The sequence below is a fragment of the Mus musculus genome, chromosome 10 (assembly GCF_000001635.26).
Source record: "Mus musculus strain C57BL/6J chromosome 10, GRCm38.p6 C57BL/6J".
Lineage (NCBI taxonomy): Eukaryota > Metazoa > Chordata > Mammalia > Rodentia > Muridae > Mus > Mus musculus.
In genome coordinates, this window is record NC_000076.6 from 25486312 (window position 1) to 25511360 (window position 25049).

The window sequence follows — 25049 nt, forward strand, 5'->3', positions numbered from 1 at the left end:
TTTAAGGAATCACCAGAAAAATACAGGCTTCAAGCAAATAATTGTCCATATTTCCAGATAAGACTATTTATAGAGAATTAGCAGTGTCAGACAACAACTAAGTATATTCCGTAGTAGGTCTGAACAAAACGTGCCAGTTGGAGTAGGCATCTCTTGAGTCTGCTCTTGCCATGAGTAGATGCAGTTGCTGTTGTTTCTGCCCCAGAGGAGCCTTCTGGGGACCGTCGCCAGCTTTTGTTCTAAGACTGGAGGCCGTAGAGTTCTCATGTTGTGTTAGAGCTAATGAAGGACAGTCAGCCAGGGCATCTTTGTAGGCCGTGCACTTCTTTGGGAAACCTGCCATCTTGATTGAGCAGTTATTACAGAAGGTGAACAGTTTTCCCGAGGAAAAGCTATAGGCGTAGCGCCAATCCTTTATTTCCCATTTGTGCTTTGGACACTGTGATCCATCGGATGGGCAGGGCATCAAAAGGATGATTGTGTTACTGTGAAAAGTAGGAGACTTTGCTTGCTAGTATGGCAGTGAAATCTGGCTGGGGTCTGTGTTCTGTTTCCCAGCATGGCAGAGCTGCTCTGACCCAGCACCGAGCTTCTTCCTCCAGCCTTTTATCAGGGTTCCATCAGTGTTGCTGATGTGTGTTGTGTTTGAAGGTTTGAACAATATAGATAGTTGAATAATCTTCCTTTAGTGATTGCATCACAGGCAGAGTTGAAGGTGACATCAGAAGACTTAAAAGTAAAGATCACCCAGAGCAGCTGTCGTAAAGCAGGGAGCCTCCTCTGAGGTTAGGAACAACAGCAATCTTCATGTGTTTTCTGAATCTGAGTTATCAATAGACGGGGTGCTGGGCTGCGTAAGTAGAGTCCTCAGGGAAGGAAGCCTTCTCAGATGCCTAGAAGGATGAAAGAGAGACAGCCATGACAAGAGAGGAGAACATAGGTCATCCCAGGTAGTGGAAGGTGCAAAGCGGCTCGGAAGTGAGAGACCAGAAAAAAGACAGCACACTCAGGCCTTGTAGGCGAGCCTGCTGCTGCTAGCTAGGCTTGCTGGCTCCATTCTGTAGGAAGCCTTGGAGGGATCCTTAGTGTGTTGGTCCTACCGTGCAGAGCGCAGTGTTAGTTTTGAAGAATCAACTGGTCCCGGAGAATGGTGAGAGAAGATTGAGTCAGGAAGCCCACAGACTGCATGCAGTGGTCACATAACAGTGTCTGCTGTGGTCTTCACCTTAGGTTGGAGCAGATCACTTGGTTACCACACAATAGAATGGGCGAGTGTTTAAATGTGTGCCATCAACATATTGTCAACTTGGCTTTGTAATTTTTAATTTTATATTGACTCATATTTCAGTATTAGTATAGTTGAAACTATCTTTTGGTCAGATTTTTCATTTTGTCATAATTTGTGATGGCAGCAAGTGCTTAAAATTGTATAATAAGTCAAAGAGGTATGCATAATTATATGCTTCTACACTGGAAAATTAGTAAAACCTTAGCAAAAACAAGCAAAAACCAGCTTTAGGAAATAAATAGGTATAATGTAAGATGTGAACTCATTTTAATGTTGTAACAATTTGTGTGGATTTTGAAAATACATTCAAGGGCCCTGTTTGACTTGCTAGTATTAAAGGGTGATGTTCTAGAATTTGAGGTTCCTGACTAAAGCAAATGGGTCTAAGAAGAAGTATCATTTGATGCAAAAGCAGGGCTAGGAAAGGGGCAGGTCGTGGCGGGACAGGCGAGGGGTGTGGAGTGTTTGGTACTGTGTAGAACAAAGATTGAAAGGGTAGACCCCTTGTTGAACTGATGGCTTACACACACCATCCTTTAACAGTTTCCGGCCCTCTGGGTTTTTTGTTTATTGGAATTTTTCTTGGTGCATGGAAAAAAGCAGACCACGGGGTGTAAAAAGTAAAGCACTTTTTATAAGGAGGAAAAGACCTGAGGGGTATTTCATTGTTCAGGAGGAGTCTCTGGTAGAGAGACTTGTCACTTGGCTTGCTGACTCTTGAGGTGATCCAACACTATGACAAAAACACTAGTACAGTAGGTTCTGCCTCACTGAGAGAGAGAGAGGACAGCAGCACACAGTAGGTTCTGCTACAATGTGAGAGAGAGGACAGCAGCACACAGTAGGTTCTGTCTCACTGAGAGAGAGAGGACAGCAACATACAGTAGGTTCTGTCTCACTGAGAGAGAGAGGACAGCAACACACAGTAGGTTCTGCTTCACTGAGAGAGAGGACAGCAGCACACAGTAGGTTCTGCTTCACTGAGAGAGAGAACAGCAGCACACAGTAGGTTCTACCTTACTGTGAGAGAAAGGACAGCAGCACACAGTTGGTTCTGCCTGACTATGAGAGAGAGTATTGGTGACATTGTAATTCTGCAGTTGGGCCGAGAGCTCCTCCTACTGGCCAAGTACCTGGTGAGCCACATGCTCAAAAATCTGATTTACTGGATGGATTTTTAAAAACTCAGACTATTAGTAGAGTTTTGTATTAGTTTAAAAATAAGTTTATATTACATATTGATATATCCAAAGTTCAAACACTATGGTCTAGCTACATTTGGTTAAGGGGTTCTGTTCTTCAAAGCTTTACATTCACTGGTCTAATGTATTTCAACTTCTCTTCTGATTAGCCCCGATTGGTGTTGTGGACCAAAGCCCTCCTGGAGAGGGCTCAGTGCCTGGCCCTGGAGTTATCAGCTATACTACCATCCAGGATGGCCGGAGGGACAGCAAAAGCCCAACAAAAGCTACACCCCTGCCCGCTGAGGGAAAGGTATGGCCTATTAGCACTTGTGCTGCTGTGTAGGATGCTCAGATCAGAGACTCTCTGCTGCCTTTAGTAGTTAAGACGTCAGAATTTCTTGTTGTTGTGTAACCTACGCTTACAATCTTCTATGTTTCAAATGGAGGCTGCTACTTTGCACTGTGATTTCTAACCTTGTTTTTATTATTTTTCAGAGTAAAATATTTGTTTCCGTGTAAATTATACTAATGCAAGAACAGAGTAGATTATACAAAAATAAGAAAGCAATGTACTGGCATTTCCTGTTTTCTTAGTTTATTATCAGTTGACTTAACAATGATAAAAGCCATGTGGTTTGAAATTGCGTATTTTATTACTAGTCAATTTTAAAGGTAATCCCTGTCTTTTATTACATTAATTTAATTTTTTAAAATGAATCCACTAATAATACAAAGCTGTGAATAAGTGCAGGATTATATGCTGTCTCTGCCTTGTTTGTGCTTACACTATAGCTAATGAACTGAGGCATTCCTTAGTCTGTCAGTTTTGTTATTTTGTTACTAAAGTCATTTCAAGTGGTTACCAGTCACTTGACTAAAGAACTTTTGAGCTCCTCACAAATCATTTCCATGCTTGCACAAAGCATTATTTTATATGTAACATTGGAAGTAGATCACACACACAAACACACACACACTCCCCCCCCCTCTCTCTCACACACACACACATACACACAGAGTCTCTCTCTCTCTCTCTCTCTCTCTCTCTCTCTCTCTCTCTCTCTCTCTCTCTCCCACACACACACTTCCTCTCCCTCTCCCTCTCCCCCTCACACACACACACACACACACACACAGCCTGGATCATCCTTTTGATACACTGTGCCTTTTTAGCTCTGGCTTTGAAAACTGTAGTGACATGCAGAATGAACGTGTAAAGGAACTATTAACTGCTGAAGCATCTGCTGATACTGTAGGAATTCTTGCAAGCACTGACAGCCTCTGTGGCCACCACAGACACATGCCACAGGACAGTGTATCAAACAGCAGGGGATACGAATCATTTGCATCCTTTTGTTAAACAATTTGTGATTGTCGTGTTGAAAAGTATCTGGCTAAATACCATTTATTAAAAAGCAACACAGCTTGTGTTCTACATGATATCCTTCAAGTGCTAAGTGGTCAGAATCTTTTCAGTCATGCTTACAGAGTATCTGAACAAACAGCTACTGAAGAGAAAGTTCAGGATTTCTGTTCAGTTTGTCTTCAGTTTATATATGTAATTATGAAAAAAATCTAGACAAATATTGTATTAAGTTCTAAATGAAATCTTTCTTATCTTTAGCAAATGACTAGTTCTATGAGCATTTTTCTAGCATTTTTAGATACATGTGTCAGCAGCTAGGTTTGAGTAATGTTAGCTAAAACCTCATAGTCATTAATATGTGTAAATTTTATGTGATAAAAGGAGTCCAGTTTCTCTCCTTAAAAGTGGATTATTCAGTTAAGTTTTTAATGACTGTTTTTTATGAAACTTGCTTGGGCGTGAAGCTTTCACTAATGTTTCTTCTTTTCTTCTGTTTCCTTCTTGTTTCTTTGAAAATAACCATTGTGGGATTCATCACCAACCATGGGTTGTTTAAATAGACCACTTGCATGTGCCCCCTGTCACCTCTCATTTGCTGTACTTCATCTTTTCCTCCTTACCTCCTGCCAGTCCTTGAAGTGGACTTGCTGTCAGACATTTCAGAGGAAGACCCTTTTGGGGAGGCTGATCAGACCACACTCGATAGCTTCGAGCTGCTTTCCATGGGTGGGACATCAGAGCAGGGTGACTCTGAAGTGGCCACATTGGATTCGGTCTTAGATCCTATTGTAGCCCCTCGTCAACCTGACTGTCCTTCCATGCCTGAGAAGACTGTCAGGTCGGCTGTCCCTAAGGATGCTGAGCTGGGTTACTTCTCCTTTACCTTTCACAAATGCTTTGCCTCTGGCTTCCCATCCCTCCTTGATGAAGATGGCTACCTGGCGTTCCCCAGCCTCCCCAAGCTCTGGGTTTCTTTCCTCCCTGCTGATGTCCAGCATTGCGTCCCCATCACATCGCCTTCCTTCATCCCTTCACTCCTCCTCAGCTTCGGGCTGCTGCTCTCGGCTTCTCAGTCGGTTGCTTTTTCTCTTACCTTTTCCCTTCCTCTGGCACTAGCCCTCTGCTATCTGGAAGGGAAGGCCACTGCACTTCATGTTTTTTATGATTGTGATTTGAGTGACAAACCAGAGGAAGAAGAAGCAGTGACCATCATGCCTCCATAAGCTACAGTGTCTGAAGTCTACCCTCCTGTTTTTGTTATGTTCCCCCTTATAATATAGAGTCTAGCCATGTGCATCAATTTTACTGACTACCCTCATAGTATGTACACATTTACACACACACACACACACACACACACACACACACACACACACACACACACACGCACACACGCACGCACACACTCACGAGCAGTAAGTTAAGCTACTTTTGCTATTTGAAGTCCAGGTCTATACACATTCTAAATTCAGTGCAAACTGGTAAGATCATTGTATGAATATCTTAGATCATACAATGTTAAAGGAGTGTCTGAGCATTCATATTGGCTATGTTTTGAAGATAATAAGTATCAATATTGTTCCTTAAGCATGTGAACATTGTTTTGAAACAAAACTTAGAATGTTTTGGGCATAATTGTAATTGACACGTGTCAGGAGAACATAGTATTTTAATCTTGATCAAAACTCAATATTGCACTTGCACTTATGAGCCCAAGTCTGTATGTAAATTACACTCCTGATGTTTTAAGTCTCAGAAACTCCATGTCTTTTGCACTTTTAGCATTTGGGGACCAAGTAGATAAATTTTACTTAGTCTTCTTTCTTTTACCCTGAATTATGTAATTATATAAGAGTAATTATTGAGCATTTTATAAGATAGATGATAATTCGGTTATAGTGTGTATTAAAAATGAACCATGGCTTTGAGATATTAGACTAAACATGAGGTTGCCCTTCCCATCTATGTATTTAGAATTAGGTGTCTGAGACTTCTTACATCTGTGTAAGAGCTTGTTTGACGTGTTCTACCTCCGCACTACTAGGAAGCCAGCCTTAGCATGTACAGCACGATTTTAATTATTTTGTTCAATATGGTCTGGTTAATTAAGTTAAAGTATCTTGTATCTTAGGAAGTCTATCAACACAGAGTACATATCATAGAAAAAAAGGCAAACAAAAAGAAAAATATAAGAAATTGAATGAATATGCCATTGTAGAAGAAATTGTAATTCTTTACATTTACTTGAGAAATAACCACAAATCAACATTTGAGTGAATTAAATGTCGACCAAGAAAGTAGAAGCTGACTCTTCCCAAGTATAGTAGCTATGTCATGCTTTTCACCTCTGATACAGAGGTGGGGAAAAGCTCTTAGCTCCCACTTACCTCTCACACATACCACAGAATGGTTAGAAAACAGGATTCCTTCCACTCTGTGGCTTTGTCGTGGCAGCCCAGGAGGGGAGCTCCTGGATGGGCTAGCCTGGGAAGCTGACGTTCCTTTTGTGTCTGTTTTTGTTTCTGACATGAGTCTCCTAATGTCAACATTTACTCAATATTTCTTAGTCCTACTTGCAGATTGATTTCTGGGGTCATTAAATATTTGGAAATATCCAACTGCAGAAAACTATTACATAAAAATTTTATGGAAAGTGGCAATATATGAAAGATTATTTGTAAATATCTCCTTTAATATGAAAAAAAAGCTAATTGGCTAATTTTGCCCCAAGAAAACCTATGTTTAAAAACTGACAGGGCAATGTATAGTGATGTAAAATTTGTAACCTACTCAGAGCTGAAGACAAATTTGGCGTCTCTGTACCTCGTTCCATTGCTGCTTGGCTTTTGCCATCTTTGCACTCTCATTTTTATTCTGCTTAAAAAAGAAAATTCTTTAAAGTGGAGCGCACTCTAGGGACTGAGAAAGAGTGAGTTGCCCTTGTCCATCCCACCCACGCAAAGGACCATTTCATCATGCACAGCAAGCAACTAGCGAAGACAGCCACTGGCTTAGCGTGTCCTGGGGTAGGGCAAGCTTGTCCTGCCACAGCGCCCATTCAGTCGGACACAGCATCTCTGCCCTGGAGGTGGAGCCCTGCCAGGAGCCCTCCTTTCTGCCTGTGTGGCCAGTGGCTTTGCAGGGGAAGATGGAAGATGCAGAGATGTCCCCAGAGCAGGTGTCTGCTTCCCTTATGTTAAATAAGTGCCTGCTGCCTGTTGCTCCTTTGCTTAGGGTTGGAGTGGGATGGGAGATGATGGTGGAATGTACTCAGCTTTGTTTGTTGTGACTCTTAAGATTTTTATTCTTTTATTTTAAAATCTTAGATTATGAAATTCTGGGTTGTTTGTGCTGCTCGATGACTGATACACTTGTGTTTATTTGCCTTTTCTCCCTGTGTGTGATTTAATTTCACAGAAAAATACCTTGAGAGTAGACGGGGATAATATTTATGTCAGACATAGCAATTTAATGTTGGAGGTTTGTATGATCTAAAAAAGCATTGCACTCTGCCCTCTGGCTGCCAGGCTGCTGTGGACGGGAGGTCACGCAGAGACTGGCTGGCTGCTCTCTTCAAGCACAGTGCATGCAATGCATGGGGCTCTTGATCTTGGGAGTGCATGTTACCAGTCCGCCTTGGTTCTTAGATGGCGTGGGAAGGAATATTTCTACTGTAAGTTTTCAAGCTGACAGCTTGGGAGAAAAGCTCTTCTTATTTAAATTAGGTTTATTCTTTACTAAGTAAGCCTGTTTTTCTAATAGATCACCTTTAAGCTATACAATATGAAGTAATACAACCTCGAGATTAATATACGTCAGAGTAGGTAATTTTTATATAATGTTAGCCCACTTGCTTAACCCTTGAACTATGGCTTCCCCTGCTTGAAATCTTACTGCTATCTATGTGACGAGGTATGTGGTCCCTTTAAAGTGTTGGACCTGAGAATATGCTAGTTAATAGGATTGTCCCTACTGAAAGAAAAGAAGAGAGGAGAGAGGGTGGGAGGGAAGGGAGGGGGAGAGATATAGATAGAGACATTGGGAACTGTAAAGTGTGCTCCCCATGTCACAAAAGGACATCTTTCCTTGTTGTGCTGCAGGGTGTACAGCATATTCAGGGACCCCCGCAGCTCTAGTAATCTGACTAATCTCTCCGTTGCTTTGGCAGCTTTGAGAGTGTGAAGCTGTATTGTCGCTTACCTTACTAAAGTGCTGTAGAGTATAATAAGTAACATTGTTGTGAACAGACGCAAGAAACGTGCCTGATCTCAAGCCAGTCATTCCCCATGCCATGCAGCCGTTTCAGGGTCTCCTGACTTGGCAGATGGCTATAGCAGCTCCTGGTGAGCGACTCTGCTTGTGCATGACTGTGGATTAGCTGGTTTACCAGATGCATGACCTGCCTGCCCTATGGGAGTGGGACTATAATCTACAGGCAGCCTGGTACTTTTGAAATACAACAGAACATTTAAAATGCCATTCATTCAAATTCCTGAACATTGGCTATATATGCAGTACTTACCAGAGCCAGTTTCCATTTTGCTTTGATTTTTTTGTTGTGTTTTTTCTTTTAAATCTGCCACTTATCTGATTCTTCTGGGTCCATGGCAGAGAGAAGAACGAATAGGCCTTTCTCTTGTGTTATGTTATTACATGAGACCAGTATGCCGTTCATTTAGAGAGAGACCAAGCAGAAAAGTCTCTGGAAGGAGTTATTTTTATTCTTTAAGAATTAGAAGACACTGGCATTTGAATTTCCTGACAAAGCCATCCCTTGGTTTTTCTATTTTTGGTGATGGTTCTGGGCGGGTTTGCTCCCTTCAGGCCAAGTGTGTCTCTAACTTTACCCTTCTGTATTTTACTGCATTCACAGAATACAATTTAGGAAGACCCTTTATCCCAAAGATAAATGTGTGCTAACAAAGTCATAGGCTGCAATTTAAACCCAAGTGTGTGTATATGTGGATTCTTAGCCATTATAGTCAGTTCCATGGCTCCCTTCTAATGTGAATAATTTTAAATCATTTAAAATCTCAAATAGAGAAGAAATTAAAATCATTCAGATATGAGTAAAAGAACTCAATGACTTTGTTTTCAAATTTTTATGTACTCAGGGTTATCCACAGATAATAACATGGCTTTTGAGACTTGGCATCTTTCTTGCTTTATTACGTTTTTGAATCATAAGTTTACTTTATTGTTTTTTTTTTTTGTTTTTTTGTTTTTTTGGTTCTGCTTTTGCCCTGCTGGGTTTTTCGTCCTGGATTCCCCCTTTGTCATGTTACATGTTGCTAGGACCTGGATAAGGCCCAGGAGGCCATTCTGAAACATCAGGCTAGCATTAGTGAACTCAAGCGCAATTTCATGGCGTCCACACCTGAGCCTCGCCCCAGTGAATGGGAGAAGCGGCGGGTCACACCTCTGCCTTTCCAACCACAAGCGGTATGTCACTGGCTGCCTCTCGGCTCTCTGTCTCGTGTGCTCCTGCAACTTGTTTGTCGATTCTCAGACGTTAGAAAATGTTTGCACATAAACTCTTTTCTATTGCTAACAATTTTTAAACTACTAAGTATTAACAATGTAATATTTGTTAGTTTAATTCTTAGGTAAATTTTATGCACTGCAAAGTACTTTGGAAATATTTTCAGAGTAATTTTATTGTACTTAGGTAATAAATTAGCAGTATTGAGTTGTTAGGCCAACTCAGGAACTAATGCAAGCTGTGTGTCTAAGAAGCTTAGTTACTGGCTTCGCAAATACAGATTCTGCTTTGTGAAGGAAAATATATGTAGATTAGTTTAAGTTTATTACTATGAAGATAAGGAGCTAAGATTTACCTTTGGAGATTGATGAGCTCTGTTGGAAAGTTCTGACATATTACAAAATACTATACATCAATACTCTTAGGGCACTTCTTGGAAAAACTTTTAAACACCAGTGAACCCCAAACATTCTTCTTTGTTTTTACCGAAGGTAAGGCCTTACTGCTTACTGTCACAAGGATTGCCTTTAGAGTCCTCTCAGATTATCTCTGCATCCATTCCATTTTCTGCCTTCATATTTTTTTTCTTGATGCTTCCAGATACAGTTTATCCTTCTTGAGATTCATAGTTTGCTTTTCACTTTGGAAAGCTGCTGTGGTAGAATTTATTATGTACCTTTCCTTATGTAGTGCCTATTGCCCAATTGTAAACATTTGGTTTGGATACTTCCATGTTGGTTTTTCTCGCCCCTCTTCAGCGCAAGCCCCTAGTAGTAATATGCTTCTAAGTTCGTGGCCTTGAGTGGAAAGCAGAGCTTTAAAAACCAGTGAACAAAAGCGGTTGGTGAACTGAAAAATAAAGCCTGTCAAATGGAGAGGTTAGATAAGCTGCACGCTGTGTTGTGAAGGAAGAAAGCAGCGTTTACTGGCCGGTGCTTTCAACAGCGTGGTCTAGAATCTCTAGAGAAGCAGTGACTTCAGATCTAGGACTGAGCGGCCTTCCTCTGTGTACTGTTCCATCTGGTTTGTCCCACTGCCCCATGCACGCATCCTCTTACATCTGTGTCGCTAAGGTGTGATGCATGTGTCTTTGTGTTGATTGTGTCATTGTTTAAAGCAATAGAGAAAAGGCCAGAATCCTTTCAAGGATATTCTGTCTGCGAGGGAGCAGTACCCGATGGCGGCAGCACAGGTATCATCGGCAGGGGCAGCTCAGGCGCACAGGTGCTTTCCTCTCATCGCTGCGTCTGCTTCCACTCCCTTCCTCCAGAGAGTTCTGCTCACATTCAGGAATACGATTTTTAACGTCAATTTATCTTTCAAATAGTTTTTGAATGTTTAAAAAGTTAGGCTCATAACAGCCAAAGTTCCTCAGAGGAAACAAAAAACAAACAAACAAAAAGAAAAGGCATGGTGACGCACGCCAATAATCCCAGTATTTGGGAAGCAGAGGGAGGTGAGTTGAAGGCCAGCCTGGCCTTCTGAGTGAGTTCTAGGACAGCCTGGGCTACACAGAGAATCCATGTCTAGAAAAATCAAACCAAACAAAATTAACAAGTTAGGCTCATGTGTATTTGGGACTGTAGGAACATTGGGGAGAAATCCTAACCCCTTACTTGCGTTTTGAAAGTATGGAAGTCTAGGAAGATCAGCCATGTTAGGTGATGCATGACCCATCATTGTGCTTGGGAAAGGACCTTCACGGGACTGCCCTGGACTGCCCCTTAGCACAGCTGCTGCTACTCCATGCAGCAGCTTCTTCCTCTCTGTCCCTGAGTATTGTCACAAGGGAGGCAACACTTCTTTCTACTGTACTTCTGCTCTGGTTGCTTAGCTGGCTTGGTAGCCCTGAGAGCTTAGAGTCTGCTGGGGAGGGAGACAGCAGGCGCACGCATGCAGTGATTAGAGAGTGTCATACACTAAGAATGTCAAAAGGTAAGTCTTAGTGTGTGTTAGAAGGGTCAGGAGGACCCTTAAAGTGGGTTCTTAATGGTGAGAAAGTTAGATGAGAAGATCTTTCTACGCTAAAGGAAGAGCATACACAACTGTTGAGGCTTAAGCTATAAGGACACACAATGGCTAAATGACAAGGGAGTATTAATCAGAATGCACAGAAGCCAGCTCAATGGCATCATTTGAAGGGCTTTTGGCAATATTACCTAGAATTTTGGTGAAGATATTTAAAATTACCATTTTTCTGGATCTCATGTTCTAAGAATATATAATAATATAAAATAATGTATAGAGTGGAATTATATGATGTTTAATCAAGGAACGTTCCTAGAGGGATTATATACACTTGAAATGACTGTATTTTCTGTCTTGTGTATAAAATATATACGCGTATACTACATATCAGGTGTCTAGCACCTGTTTTCTGGTTGCTTCACCCACAAAACCTTTATGGCCCTGTGTCTGTGTTCTTTTGTTCTCTTGAGATGACAGACCACTGTTGGAAGTGTGCGCTCAGTGTGCTCAGGCTCTGACTTGAGCTGATGCCATTTCAGTTGTTCTATGTCTCCCTTTCACTGTTGATTTTACAGGGTTTCTTATTTATCTTCAGATAATCATTATTGAAAAGTAGAAAAAAACATGTCCATGTATTTGCTTAAAGTTTCCAGATTCTCATAATATGGGTCTAAGAAAAATAATCAAAAGATTTGTGTATTTTTCTTTTGTGTGTGAGTGTTTGCCTACATATATGTATGTATACCTCATGTGTGCTTGGTGCCCAGAGAAGTCAAAGATAAGGCATCAAATCCCCTGAAACTGGAGTTACAGATGCTTGTGAATCGCTTTGTGGGTGCTGGGAATCGAACCTGGGTCCTCTGCAAGAACAAGGGCTCTTATCTGCTGAGCCATCTCTCATCTCTAACCGACCATTGAGGTAGCTGGTTTTTTGATTTTTTGTTTGTTTGTTTTGTTTTTTGTTTTTTTGGGGTTTTTTTGTTTTTTTTTTTTTAAAGAAGTGGTGTCTTGTTTAAAAAGTATATACATTGAATTGTTAAAATGGCTTTGGTTTGACCATGAATAATTTTGGGGGCAGAACAGCACAGAAAATTAGAGGCCAATAGATTTTTAGTCTTTAATGGGTAAGTAACCACTGTGTATTCTACAACTTGTATTCTCTTGACTCTGCATGAGAGAAGAGCTACACTTTGTTGTAAGGTACTTTGGGGGGCTGCAGTACTGAGGATGGGTCCCAGGATGCTGAGCATGCAAGGCAAGCACTCAGCCTGTGCAGCATGCCACACGGTGAGAGACCTGGGAAAACACTCGATCCAGTGCACACATAGCACGGTAATTGCACAATTTTTATTAAGATCGGAAACTTTTCTTTCTCTGCTGAAAATTTTAAGAACTTGCACACTCTCCCACTCTGAAGAACACTTTATACATGGCAAGCATTTATCTTTTTAAAAAGATTGCTGGAGAATGTGGTTTATTAAGAATTCTCACAAAGTTCCACTTAGTCGGGGCAGGAGGGGTGGAAGGATTTCCTAGTTCATTCTTTATGAAATTCCTAGTTTCTGAGGATTGTCACAGCTTTTCTGTCACCCTCAGGCTGGCTAGGAAGTATTGGTTAAGGGATAGAAATATGAACGTTAAATATGTGTGGATGCTGAGTTGTCAAATTTTGGGATTGTCTTATTTTTCAAACCATTTTTGAAAACAAGTGGACCCCACCCGGTTCCGTCAGGACTGTTTGTTGCAGTTATATGCAGTAGAGAGGAGAACATAGGAGTTGGGTGGTTATGCTTTGTCACGAGGGTGCTCAGAGATCCAGAGTGCATATGGAAGTGCATGGAGAGCAGGGCCCAGCCAGGAAAGAGGCATTTCTAAAGAAGGGGCTGCTGGAGAGAGCTCTCTGGGGAAAGTGGCCAAGGGGCTGCCTCAGATGGCAGTGTTTGAGGGCTTGAGGGGTGCCCTTTGTTACAGTGCGGGTGATAAATGGCAGTGCAAACGCTGGCATTCAGGCAAGCCTTCACTTTCGCCTGCTTCCATCTCCAATGTTTTCATCTTTGCTTTCATTGGATGCTGTTCTGTTCTTTCTTGTATAACCTTCTTTCCTTCAGTAGGTCACTGCTGTCTGTCTGTCCTGATGTGTTGCTAACTCTTTGCCTCTTCCTTTTCTGACCTCTAGAGCCTAGAAGAGGAGATAACATCCATTCTGTTTAGTGGGCAGGGCTTTTCTCTTAGTGTGAAAGCCTCCTTCCCTTCAGCCACCACTTGGACAGCAGAGGGCCCTGTTGTGAACGCTAATGCACCCAGAGAGCCGCTTTCTTCTTCGCCCTTTTCACACTCGCCTGAGGTGCATTTTACTTCATTTCCCCACCCTGCTACTGAAAGCTCATGAGACGGGTTTTCATTCTGGGGGCATTTAGGTATCTTTTCCTCCACTTATTAGTAAAGTCACTGGGAGAAACATCAAGAAACAATGAATACGATTATAGAGCACCTCTCATAGACTGGGGGGAAAGGCCAGCATGTTGAGAACTGTTGAAAGCACTGAGGCCCAGAGCTGTAGTTATTCACAGAAGAAAGCCTCACCTAAGCAGAGCCAGCTAAGAGCTTTGCAGAGCTCAAGTTTCAAAACCCAAACTCCAGGTATCTTCTGGTAGTTTATTATTTAAAACAGCACTCACATGCCCGACCACAGTTGCTGCGGTAAGTGTGTTGGAATGATCCTCTGGAATCCTGAGCAAGCCAAACCTGTCTAGCCATTGGAGGCTCAGTAACAGTTCTGCCACTGGCCTATAGTGAGCTGGAGATGCGTCCCTTAGAGATGCTCTGAGTACCAGGCACCTTCATCTCTGCAGGAGTCTGTAGTTAAATGAACTTGCTTATAAGAGCAGGCATGAGGTTTTCAGTTTACTCTCCGCAACTCTTGAGTCTTCAGTAAAATTGGAAAGGTGATTCTTTGATCTATTGATCACACTTTTACCTGGCATGACATGCATTTTGAGCAACTCAGACATACAGTTGCCATGACTTTGAGAGTAACCAGTGACAGAGGCTGTAGCCTATGTTTGTAGGAACTACAGACGATTGTATCGCTTAGCTTTGGATGTCCTTGGTTGCTGGGACCCATGATGTGACTGATGCCTATTAGGAAAACCTCTGAGTACAGTTAGTGTCTTGATGGCACAACAGTTAGCGTTCCAGTATGGTCAGAGGACCAGTGCACATCTGCATTCAGTGTGGGTGATATTTTGAGTAAACAGTACCGCTGCCTGGAACTAAATTATTTTTTGTTAGGTCACTAATAGGAGTGCCACAAGGATATAAACTTATCTCACTGTTTTATTTCTGTAAGTGTAAGGTAGCATGAAGCATTGAGCCTCCTAAAAGAACCCTGCACCCCAGTTAATACTGGACTAGAGAAATTTATGTTACTATATCTCTACTTCAAATTGAGGTATTAGTAACTTTCTGGAATGAACATCTTAATGTAAATAGCTGTTTGAAACCAACCACAATAATGCCAATCCAAGATGCTTTTTTTAAAAAGCATCATCCAAAAAGAAAGAAATCAATCAGTCCGTCCTTGATGCTGCATTTGTTTAGGACTTGGGGTCCCAGCCCTTCTTCTAGATTCGGACTAAAGGATTTGGGGCACAGAATTTTAATTTGAGAACTTTATCCTTTAAGCCGATTAGTAAGCTTAGGTATAAGAGCATATTTTTTTTTTAACATTTTCAAGTCCATAAATTGTCCTAATAATTTTTAAAAATTTCTTTGTGAGAATACTGGCTGTGTTGGTTGTTGGTTTGTTTTTGTAAGTGTTGTGGCATTTGTCTAATTGTCCTGTGTGTGACCTTGAGCACAGCGTTCAGTAGGGTTAATTCTCGCTGTTCTGTGTTTGCGTTGTCACATGTCTGTCTTGGTGGTTGTTGAGGTAAAACCATATTGATTTTGTGTCCTTGGTTGCTTTTTGTTTCGCAGACTCGTCCTCCCACGTCGGAAGGGCCTTGCACTGGACCCAGGGACGCTGTTAAGGTTCTCCTTCCATGTTAATGCCATTCCCTCACACCTCTCATCCGCCTCATGGTCACGCTTCCCTTTCAGTCCGCATCACAGTCATCTTGTTCTTCCTCATGACATGAATCTGCCATCAGTTAATTTGGGCTTCCACTGTTTTTATTTATTCATATATTTTTGTTTTCCCTCATCCGTCTTGTTTTTGTACAGAGTTCACATGAGACTCTGAATGTAGTGGAGGAGAAGAAGCGGGCAGAGGTTGGGAAAGACGAAAGCGTAATCACAGAAGAAATGAATGGTAAAGAGATGTCACCGGGGCATGGTCCTGGGGAGACTCGTAAGGTGGAGCCTGTGGCACACAAAGACTCCACCTCCCTGTCTTCTGAGAGCAGCAGCAGCAGCAGTGAGAGTGAGGAGGACGTGGGAGAGTACCAGCCCCACCACCGAGTGACCGAGGGCACCATAAGGGAAGAGCAGGAGGAGTGTGATGAAGAGCTGGAGGAAGAGCCCGGCCAAGGAGCCAAGGTAGTAGAGAGGGAGGCAGCAGTGCCCGACGCCGTCCCAGACAGACAAGCAGGGGCCAGTGTGCTCCCAGTAGAAACAGAGGCCCAGGAACATGTAGTTGCCCAAAAGTTACCTGGAGAAAAGGGTGCACACGGAGGCACTGCTGAGCAGGACCCGAGAGAAGAAGCAGAGGAAGACCCGCACAGAGTTAATGGAGAGGTGCCCCATCTTGACCTTGATGGTTTGCCAGAGATTATTTGTTGTTCAGAGGTAAATGGGAGTCTCGGCATGAGCTAAGCTATAGCACTGTTTCTCAGGTGGAAACGCCTGCCATTCTTCCCCTTCTACTGATTCTCCTTCCGCTTTGCAGCAAGAGTCTGGTTTTTCTGTCTCGTGGGAAGAAGGGAAGGCACTGCTCTGCTGCTCATCTGCAGGTCACACTTGCTGCCTTCTCTGCTGCTGTGGCTGGTCTGCAGGCCAACTGCAGCTGCAGCCTTTTGCTGCCTTCTCTGCTGCGGTGGATGGCTTGCAGGCCAACTGCAGCTGCAGCCTGCCTTTCTTGTTTCCATCCAGGTTTCCTTTGCATGTTCTGCATGCTTTTGTCTTCCTTTGCATGCCTTCCTCAATCACATGCCGTTTCTCATGGGTTTATGTAGTAAAATGTGTGTGTACTGTTGAGAGTTGAGAGGCGGTGGGTTTGGTGTGCGCTCCTGAGGTAATGACTGCACGTGACTCCCTGCATCTTTCCATTCTTCCCTAGAGCTCACAGCAGCTGCTGTAGGTAATGGGGAGAATGCTGTTTTTTGGGTGCCATTGCGACTTGTCTTTAGAGTCCAGGGAAAATGTGGTTTGGCTGAGTCTTTTTCTTCTTGGCATCCAAGGACTAAACAGTGCACTGCAAGCACAGGCTTCGTGTTCTTCCATCAGTCCTGGACTCTCTGCCATTATTTTGTAGACCAATCTATATTAGATGTGTCTCCTCTTTGTTGTCAAGAAAGAGAATCTTGCATATTCCTCTCAGATTGGTTCTTGATCGTGAGGGGCATTGACTCACGTGATAGTTTACTTGAGCAGGAATGTCTCTCGGTTCCAGAAGGCCCACAGTTGTCAGGGTTTGTCAGCATTTCTCTCTGATGGAGTGGACAGTCTTTAAGTGGGTTTATTTTGGAGTAAATAGTTTACTTTAAATTTCATATTTCACTTCAGAAAAGACATCTAAAGAGTCTTTTGAGCACTCTGATCTGCCTTTTCCATTTAAGCAGTTACCCGTGTTGGGCGCTTTCTCTCAAAGACATGCTCGAGCATTTGGCAGTGCTGTAGTCTGCTATGCTTTGATGCCCAGCAGGGTTAGCAGACTCTGTACCTCTCCTCATGCTTAAAATCCTTCAGAGCACTTAACCCGACACTGATGGACTGCTTTTAGATAATAACATTTTATTGTACTTTCTGCGAAAGAAAGCAAACTTTCAGATGAGTGTAATTGAAAATACTCATACTTGAAAATATCCTTTCTGACAAGGGTTTCAGAAGTTGGGGGAAAAGGAGCAAATCTTGGATCTTAGAGTTTACAGTCAAAAATAATAAGTCTTCACATTTGGTTCTTTAAGTGTCAGTAAAGATAAAGGTACCTTTACCTTTATACAGTACACGCTGTTATCTTTCATTTTTTCCAAAGTAGAATGGACATGTGTTGGTGTAATGGTTTAGGACCAGCACAGTCTGAAGAGTAGTGCAGTTCAGGGAACCACTGTGTTAGCTTAGCTTAGCTTAGTATGTGTGTGTGTGTGTGTGTGTGTGTGTGCATGTGTGCACGTGTGTGCGTGTGTGCGTGCATGCGTGTGCGTGTGATGTACTTTAAGGAGATACATCTTTTATATCTTTTACTTTATTTGCTTTACTCTGACTTTCCATGCATGAATGTATATTTGGATATTTTTAACAATTATTTTTGAAGGTTCCTTTAACCACTTCTACTTCATGACCACTAGAATTTATCTTTCCCTTCCTTTTCCACCTCAGCCACCAGTGGTAAAAACAGAGATGGTAACAATTTCTGATGCCTCACAAAGGACAGAAATCTCCACCAAGGAAGTCCCCATTGTTCAAACTGAGACCAAAACCATCACATATGAGTCTCCACAGGTACAAAAGCTCACGATTGACACTGTATTTGAATCCCCTTTCTTGTTCAGGATGCCTATTTCTGTGTTCAGTGTCTTCCCCTGTTCCTGGCTTTGATAGAACTTTTCACACACTGCAGCTGTCCCAACACTGTGACTAGCTCTGTTGCTGTCTTAGATTAGACAGAGAGCTACAGTCAACCCCGACACCTACAGAGAAACCGCAGTTAGAGAAGGAGAGGAGGAACATGCTGGTGACCTGGTGCTTCACAGGAGAGCCGTACACATGGGTGGCTAAGACAGGTTGCACAAGCCCTAGCCTGTTACTACGGGGCTTTTCTGGCCTGTTGTATCTAAAAATGTGCACATTCTTAGGACTCAGATGACTCTGCAAAGCTTACTAGATATGATATTTTATGTAGATCTGTAGTGTTATAAGCTCCCTCAGCACTGACTTCATGAAGGCAGACCAAATAAGCTCTGATTTTATTATGTCGTTAGAGGCACCCACATACTTTCTCCCTTATTCTGGGCCATTTACCTTACATGTGTGGTGGATTCCATGCAACAGTGTCCAGGTGACTACAGGAACCTCATCCTCTACAGACTCTGGATCTGCAAAGATATTTTAGATAAGAAAGCTGGAGAGATTGCTTACTTTTATGGTAAAGTTCTTCCTACACAAGCATAAGGACCCGAGTTCAGATCCCTGTTCAAAGCCGGGAGTGGTACAGACCTATAGTCTCAGTGCTGAGGGGGGTCATCCCTGGGCAGTGCTGCCAGATTCAAATGGGTAGGGGAGGAGTTGCGGAAGACATCTGACACTGTCCTCTAGGCTCCACAAGCATATGCATACAGATGCCAACGAATGAAATGGGACAAGAAAGTTCACTTCAAACTGGACCTGTGTAAAAGTGTATGTGATAAGTAACTGACCTTTCTCTGGTAGGATTGCAGTATGGTGAAGAATGTCAGGTCTCAAAATACTTTAAGACTGAATGTATACATGTATGCAACATTTATCGAAACAGTTTCAAGCATGTTATCTATATGTGTGCATGGCTCCCCCCTAAGGGCAAGCAAACTGATGTGGGCAGGCAGATCTGTGAGAAGGTTGCTCTGACTAGGTCTGCAGTGTTACTGGTAAACCTCTCAGAAAGGGGGTCACTTGCCTAAGGTGAGTTTGAGAGAAGCCTCCTTGTGTTTATGTCAGGAAACAGGGAGCTGTGTTTGTGAGTCTCACATAACTAAGCTATTAATTTGCCTTGTTATTTTTCCTGGGAGTCTCTAGAATCCTCTGCCTCTTCCAGTGTTAACATAAACAAAGTAGCTCTTTTAAAAATATATACAGTGGCATATGTGTGTATGTATGTGTGTGTATCCACACATGCAGTATTATTATGTACACTCATGTATATACTCATGAGATATCAACCATTGGAAGAACTTTGAACATTTTACAGAATATATTCCAGGGAAGTAAATGACCAAATCCTTCAAGTCCAGTCTGCTCTCACCAGGTTCTACCACTTAGTAATCTGAGGAAATGTTGACCTATTTTTACCCACCTGTGCTTAAAAACAGTAAGCAAAGCCAGTACTTCTGGTCACTGTGGAAACGTCTTCCTCGGGTTCTCGGGCTCTTTTTCTAGCTTCTACAAATGCTCTTTCCTCTTGTGTGACTGACAGTCCCACCTCCTCCTTCATTCTTCCTCCTCCTGACATGGTTTGTTTCCGTACATCATGGTTTTTACAGCTCTGTTTTCAATGTCAGCTGCTCTCTGGACCATGAACCACCACTACAACACGCAGAGAATAGGAAGATAGGATCTCCTGCCAGCTGTGGAGCTCTTAGAAGATGCATATGTAGTGGGGGGCTCTTTTCTGACATGATGGAAGTTAAGCATTACTTTGTATTTTTCCTCCAACTGTCCAAAGATTGACGGCGGGGCTGGTGGTGATTCGGGCGTGTTACTGACCGCACAAACCATCACATCTGAGTCCGCGTCAACAACGACAACCACACACATCACCAAGGTAAAGCAACCCAGGGGAGCTCTAGGGAGAAGAACGGTCCATGGCAAACAGCTCTTTTCTGTAGTGCTCCTTTGTTCCTTTACACACTTCTAAGTAAGACACAGACAGTGCCAGTGGACTGAAGTGCCCTTCTTAAATTATCCAAGAAATTAGGCTCCAATGACAAATTGTTTTGAACCAAATTTCAGTTTTGTAAAGTACAAGGGGGTAAAAATATGACTAGTATATTTAAGACAGCTGCATAGACAGTAGTAATTTAGTAAAACTGTGAGACTTCTCTCATTTATTTCAATCCTAGTGTGTAGACCTGACATTTACCCAGAGCCCTTTCTAAACATTTAATGCTATATCACCCATAGTCCTCAGCCTGACAGCATCTGCTGTGTCTGGGGCTTGGAAGTCTAACAATTGCGCTGAGCACTCCAGACCTACTAAGACCCTAGGAGGAAGCGTCTAGCTGACTCTGCCGCGTGTCAACGCATTCAAGTCTGACTTTCCAGCATTTCACTTTGCTTCTGCTTTCACATTGGATTAGTGCTTAATGGTCTTAGACGTATTTGCTATATCCTTTCCACCCATGTTTCTGGACAATAATTTAAAGAAGCAAACAAAAATAGCAGGAAATGTGAGTTAGAAATGAAGTGAATGCTGGCTCTCATTCTAACATTGTAAAGCTAGTGGTGAGCATTGCTTCTCAGTTACGTGCCACTGCTGGGACATGGTGTGTGAATTCTGATGGTTGTAGAGGTTGCCTGTGTGCCTGCTCAGGACGCTGGTATTGGCTGTGTTCTGTTTCAAAGATCTCAGAGCATCTCCAGCATGCCCCGGGTACTCTTGAGCTGCACCTGAGCAGTAACCCTCATGAGTCCATTCATTCATGCAGGGCCTCGGTCACCCTAGTCTTCTGCATAGCCGGTGCACAACCACACATGGAAGCAATCATCAGTTCAAACCTTTAATGAAAATCTCATTTGCTTTCTTTGTCTTAAATCAAATGCGAGTATTCTTTTTGGTTGCTCTAAATTGAATGAACTCACGAAATGAATTTGTATGACTGGAATCAAGCATCAAAACTGTAGTATCAAACGATTTCCTAAATGTAAAACCCACCTAAAGTATTTGTAGCTCTACAAATCCCAAACAGGTTTTTCTTCTTTCTACTATTCTTTTTACAAGGTGGCCAACTGACAGGGAAGAAACATGGGGAATGTAGTAGATTACCCCAATGGAAACACTTGGATTTTAAAATGGCATCTGTTCCATTTTAATCTCATCAGAATGTTGGTATTTTGGGGGGCTGCTGTCAATCAGAGGACACGTATGATGCTGCATGATTTTAGCAATAGGACTCTGTGTTGAATTAAGTACAGCACAGGCAAGATCTAGAGCCCGAGTCTTGCACTGCTCTGTGTTCTGCTCTTAAGATGGTGACAGGTGGAAGCTGGGCTTGGCCTTTAGTCTCTGCTTGCATCTCCAGTTATTGTGTCTTCTTTCTGACCTTAGACTGTGAAAGGTGGGATCTCTGAAACACGAATTGAGAAACGCATTGTGATCACAGGAGACGCAGCTCTGGATCATGATCAGGTAAGCACCTTTCCTGTCACGTCTGTGTGTGGTTGCTTCCTGGTACATCCTGGGTATCGTCCAAGTTCCCTCCTTAGAGGGGAAGGACACTTCTGAGCCTGGAGTGTCCCGCCCTCTAGAGGTCCCAAGTACATCGGCACAAAACATGCTGTATTCTTCATCATCCACTGTGATGACATGCAAGAGAGGGAGGGCTTCTGGTGACCAGGGAAGGGCTTCCCATTGGCCTGGTTTAAAGACAAGTCGTCACATGTTGTAAAACAATGGCAGTTACTGATGTCCCTAAAAATCAAACAGAGCAAAAGCCACCAACACTTCTCATGCCTAGTTGTTAAATATTTTCAAGGCATTTTTAAAGCAAAGGAAGAAGTTGGGCTATTGACTACTAAGGACTTTTCCCTGTTATAATTTGGAGTAGTAGAGGGAAGAAAAGATTATCTAATATTTCTCTCAAGATGAAAATGTATTGATCTCAGAAAAAGAGTAACTAATAAGGTCCTCTTCTTCAAAATTGATACATTAATTACAAATATCAAGCAAAACATTCAGTCTCACTCTGTTGTTTTTTTTTACAAGCCACCTCCCAAATTAATTGTCTATGTTTCTTTTGGCTGTATAAATAATTTTGAAATATGTTAGTTGTTCTGAAAACTATAGTACAGGATAAAAACATCACATAAACAATCCTACTACTAATAGAGAGGCTGAGATAGGAGAAGCATGATTTCAAGACCATTATGTGGCACACAGTAAGACCCTCTCATATACAAATAAGAAGTGTATATAGATTGTACAATATTGGACCTATTTCTCTCATTACCAAATTAAAGAGATCAGTGGATGACAGCCAAGAAATTTCTAATTCCTCATATTTTTGAATTTCAATTGTTTAGGATATGTTAGTAATATTAACTTTCATATTAAGAGATATTAAGGAAACGCGATTGTTCCTTCCTGTTATTTTTTGTTAGAGGTGGAATTATGTTTGTGTGGGTTTGTTGATTACTTTCTTGCTTTTTCTAGGGTGTAGTTTTGCTCCTTATGTTGGTGTTTTCCATCTATCATTCTTTGTAGGGCTGGATTTGTTGAAAGAAATTATGAAAATTTGGTTTTGTCATGGAATATCTTGTTTTCTCCATCTATGGTGATTGAGACTTTTGCTGGGTATAGTAGCCTGGGCTGGCATTTGTGTTCTCTTAGGGTCTGTATAACATCTGCCCAGGATCTTATAGCTTTCATAGTCTCTGGTGAGAAGTCTGGTGTAATTCTGATAGGTCTGCCTTTATATGTTACTTGACCTTTTACCCTTACTGTTTTTAATATTCTATCTTTATTTAGTTCATTTGTTGTTCTGATTATTATGTGTCGGGAGGAATTTCTTTTCTGGTCCAGTCTATTTGGAGTTCTGTAGGCTTCTTGTGTGTTCGTGGGCATCTCTTTCTTTATGTTGGGGAAGTTTTCTTCTATAATTTTGTTGAAGATATTTACTGGCCCTTTTTACTCTTTTTCTGAAATGAGGTGTCTGTGCCATCCTCCAAGCAGAACCACTGTTCATTGAAACAGTTGATGAACGACTTCATGGATACACCTTCTTAATACACACCCCATTTTTTAAATGAATGTAACCTGTTCCCTGTGGTCCGAGAATGATGACAATCACTTTAGTCAAATAACTTTGTCCATAGCAGGAAATCTGTGTCCAAATAATCGTGCCTACAATTCATTCCTTGGCGCAGCAGAACTGTCAACTCTTAGCTTAGCTACTGTGGAGGTAAAATCCTTTGGTGATGTGAGGGACATTGAAGTACAGCCTTCTTACAATGAACTCCAATGTCTAAAAATTGTCCTTATTTTGTGTTTGTACCACAGTTAAGAGCCAAGATTTTAAACTCTACTAAAAACAAAACAAAACAAAACAAATAAACAAGCAAGAAGACTTTACCTATTTATGTTCATTTAATAACATGTCCATCATTTTTATGATTGGTATAAAATATATATTGTGTTGAATAAAGTAAAAAATAAAATAAAAAAAGAAAATGTATATTGATTCTATTTATTTGTTTGTTTGTTTGTTTATATAAGTGCAGTGCTTGTTATAACAGTTATAAAGAGGTAATAATGAGCTGCTTGATGCTTGATTTTAGACTGTAGTCCCAAATGATGAGAAGAGTTGTTTGCTGCCTTCCTCCTCCTCTTTCTCTTCCTCCTTCCTCTTCCCTCCCTTCCTTCCTTCCTTTTCTTCCTTTCTTGTCTTTCTAGCTCTCTGGCTTTTCTTTCTTTCTTTTTTTTTTTAAATGATTTTTAAAAAGGAGAACAAGGTTTTTGGGGGGTGTTGTTGTTGTTTCACAACTTGAAGAAAGGAAAAGAAGTGTTTAGTGGATTGCTTCTGCTGGAGAAGAGGAACAAATGGTAGACAAAGCTTTGAACACAGCATGGTCTCCAAGAAGGCCACTGTTAGATATAAGAACTGCGTGCTTGAGAAAGGCTCTGTGTGTGATGTTTGTAAGCATGGTATTTTAATTACATGTTCCATAATTTACGGGGATTCGTTTGCTTGTTGGTTTGTTTTGGTTTTGGTTTCTGAGGGTTAGAGATAAAGTTGTTGTGGGCGCTCAGTGTGAACTTAGTGTGAGGGGTTTCTAGGAGCTGCCTAGTACACTCATCGTGGACAAGAACCTTGTCTTGGAAGTGAGGCTCCCAGTCTCCCAGACTGTCAGCGGTGCGCGGTCCACTGTTGTCCTCTGGAATCTGGACACCCCTGAACTGGAGGTGGTGCTTGCCTGACTCTTATTTCCCTCTGGGCTTCTTGCTCAAGAGCTGTTTGCTAAGTTCCTTCAGCATTCTAAGCAGGAGAGTGTGAATGTTCCCAGCCATCGTTTCTTTAACTCTCCCCAAAGTGCAGGCCTTCCCATGCTTTGTAAGGACTTTCCCAGCTGAGCAGTGCTGGGTTCAGTTCTGTGTTTCACCTTTTATAGCCTGTTCGCCTTGAAAACTCGTGTTTATGTAGCATTGCTTGTGAAAGGTGAATATAACAAATGTGAAGCATATGGGTAGGAAAATAACACAACCCCAATGTAGATGACTCGGCAGGCTTACCTGCCTGTGAGACCGGGCTTCTCCCAGGCCTCAGCTCTGCTAAAGTGAGGTCCGACCCGGACACTCCCCACCAGGAGCCTGCGGCACGTTCACATCCTCCTTAAAGCTATGTAAGCTTAAATGAAAATGGCTTTCTTGCCAAACAATGATGCTGATTACATAGTGACCCTGGGTGGTCATTCACACGTTTTCTACATCCCCTTCCTTGTGTTCAGAGGAATCTTAGGCTATTCCTTTCTATGAGCTACACACAAAGAGAAACACCTCCTCACGTTGGTATGTCTGCGAGGCGTGCTCTCTTAGGGTCCAGCTCAGCAGCTCTTCCTTCTGTGCTGGGCATGAATCCTGCTCCATTCTGGGAGTAAACAACCTGTTGTTTCTCTTCTGAGCACATTTCTTCCTAA

At 42.1% G+C, this 25049-nt stretch overlaps 1 protein-coding gene across 21 annotated transcripts in view; it reads left to right on the forward strand.

Moving 5' to 3' along the window:
• Epb41l2 (erythrocyte membrane protein band 4.1 like 2) overlaps nt 1–25049 on the forward strand; it is a 163738-nt gene that overhangs the window by 126530 nt on the left and 12159 nt on the right. For 4 of the 21 annotated variants that reach the window (XM_006512506.2, XM_006512507.4, XM_006512509.4 and 1 more), the window contains exons 12-20: nt 2640–2782; nt 7256–7318; nt 9134–9280; nt 13465–13632; nt 15267–15320; nt 15513–16076; nt 17826–17948; nt 19864–19962; nt 21466–21546. In XM_006512506.2, the coding sequence (XP_006512569.1) occupies nt 2640–2782; nt 7256–7318; nt 9134–9280; nt 13465–13632; nt 15267–15320; nt 15513–16076; nt 17826–17948; nt 19864–19962; nt 21466–21546 (1442 nt within the window). Of the gene's footprint in view, nt 1–2639; nt 2783–4398; nt 7017–7255; nt 7319–9133; nt 9281–13464; nt 13633–15266; nt 15321–15512; nt 16077–17825; nt 17949–19863; nt 19963–21465; nt 21547–25049 lie in introns of all 21 variants that reach the window. The other 17 variants (NM_001199265.1, NM_013511.3, NM_001358751.1 and 14 more) reach the window with 15 other exon arrangements.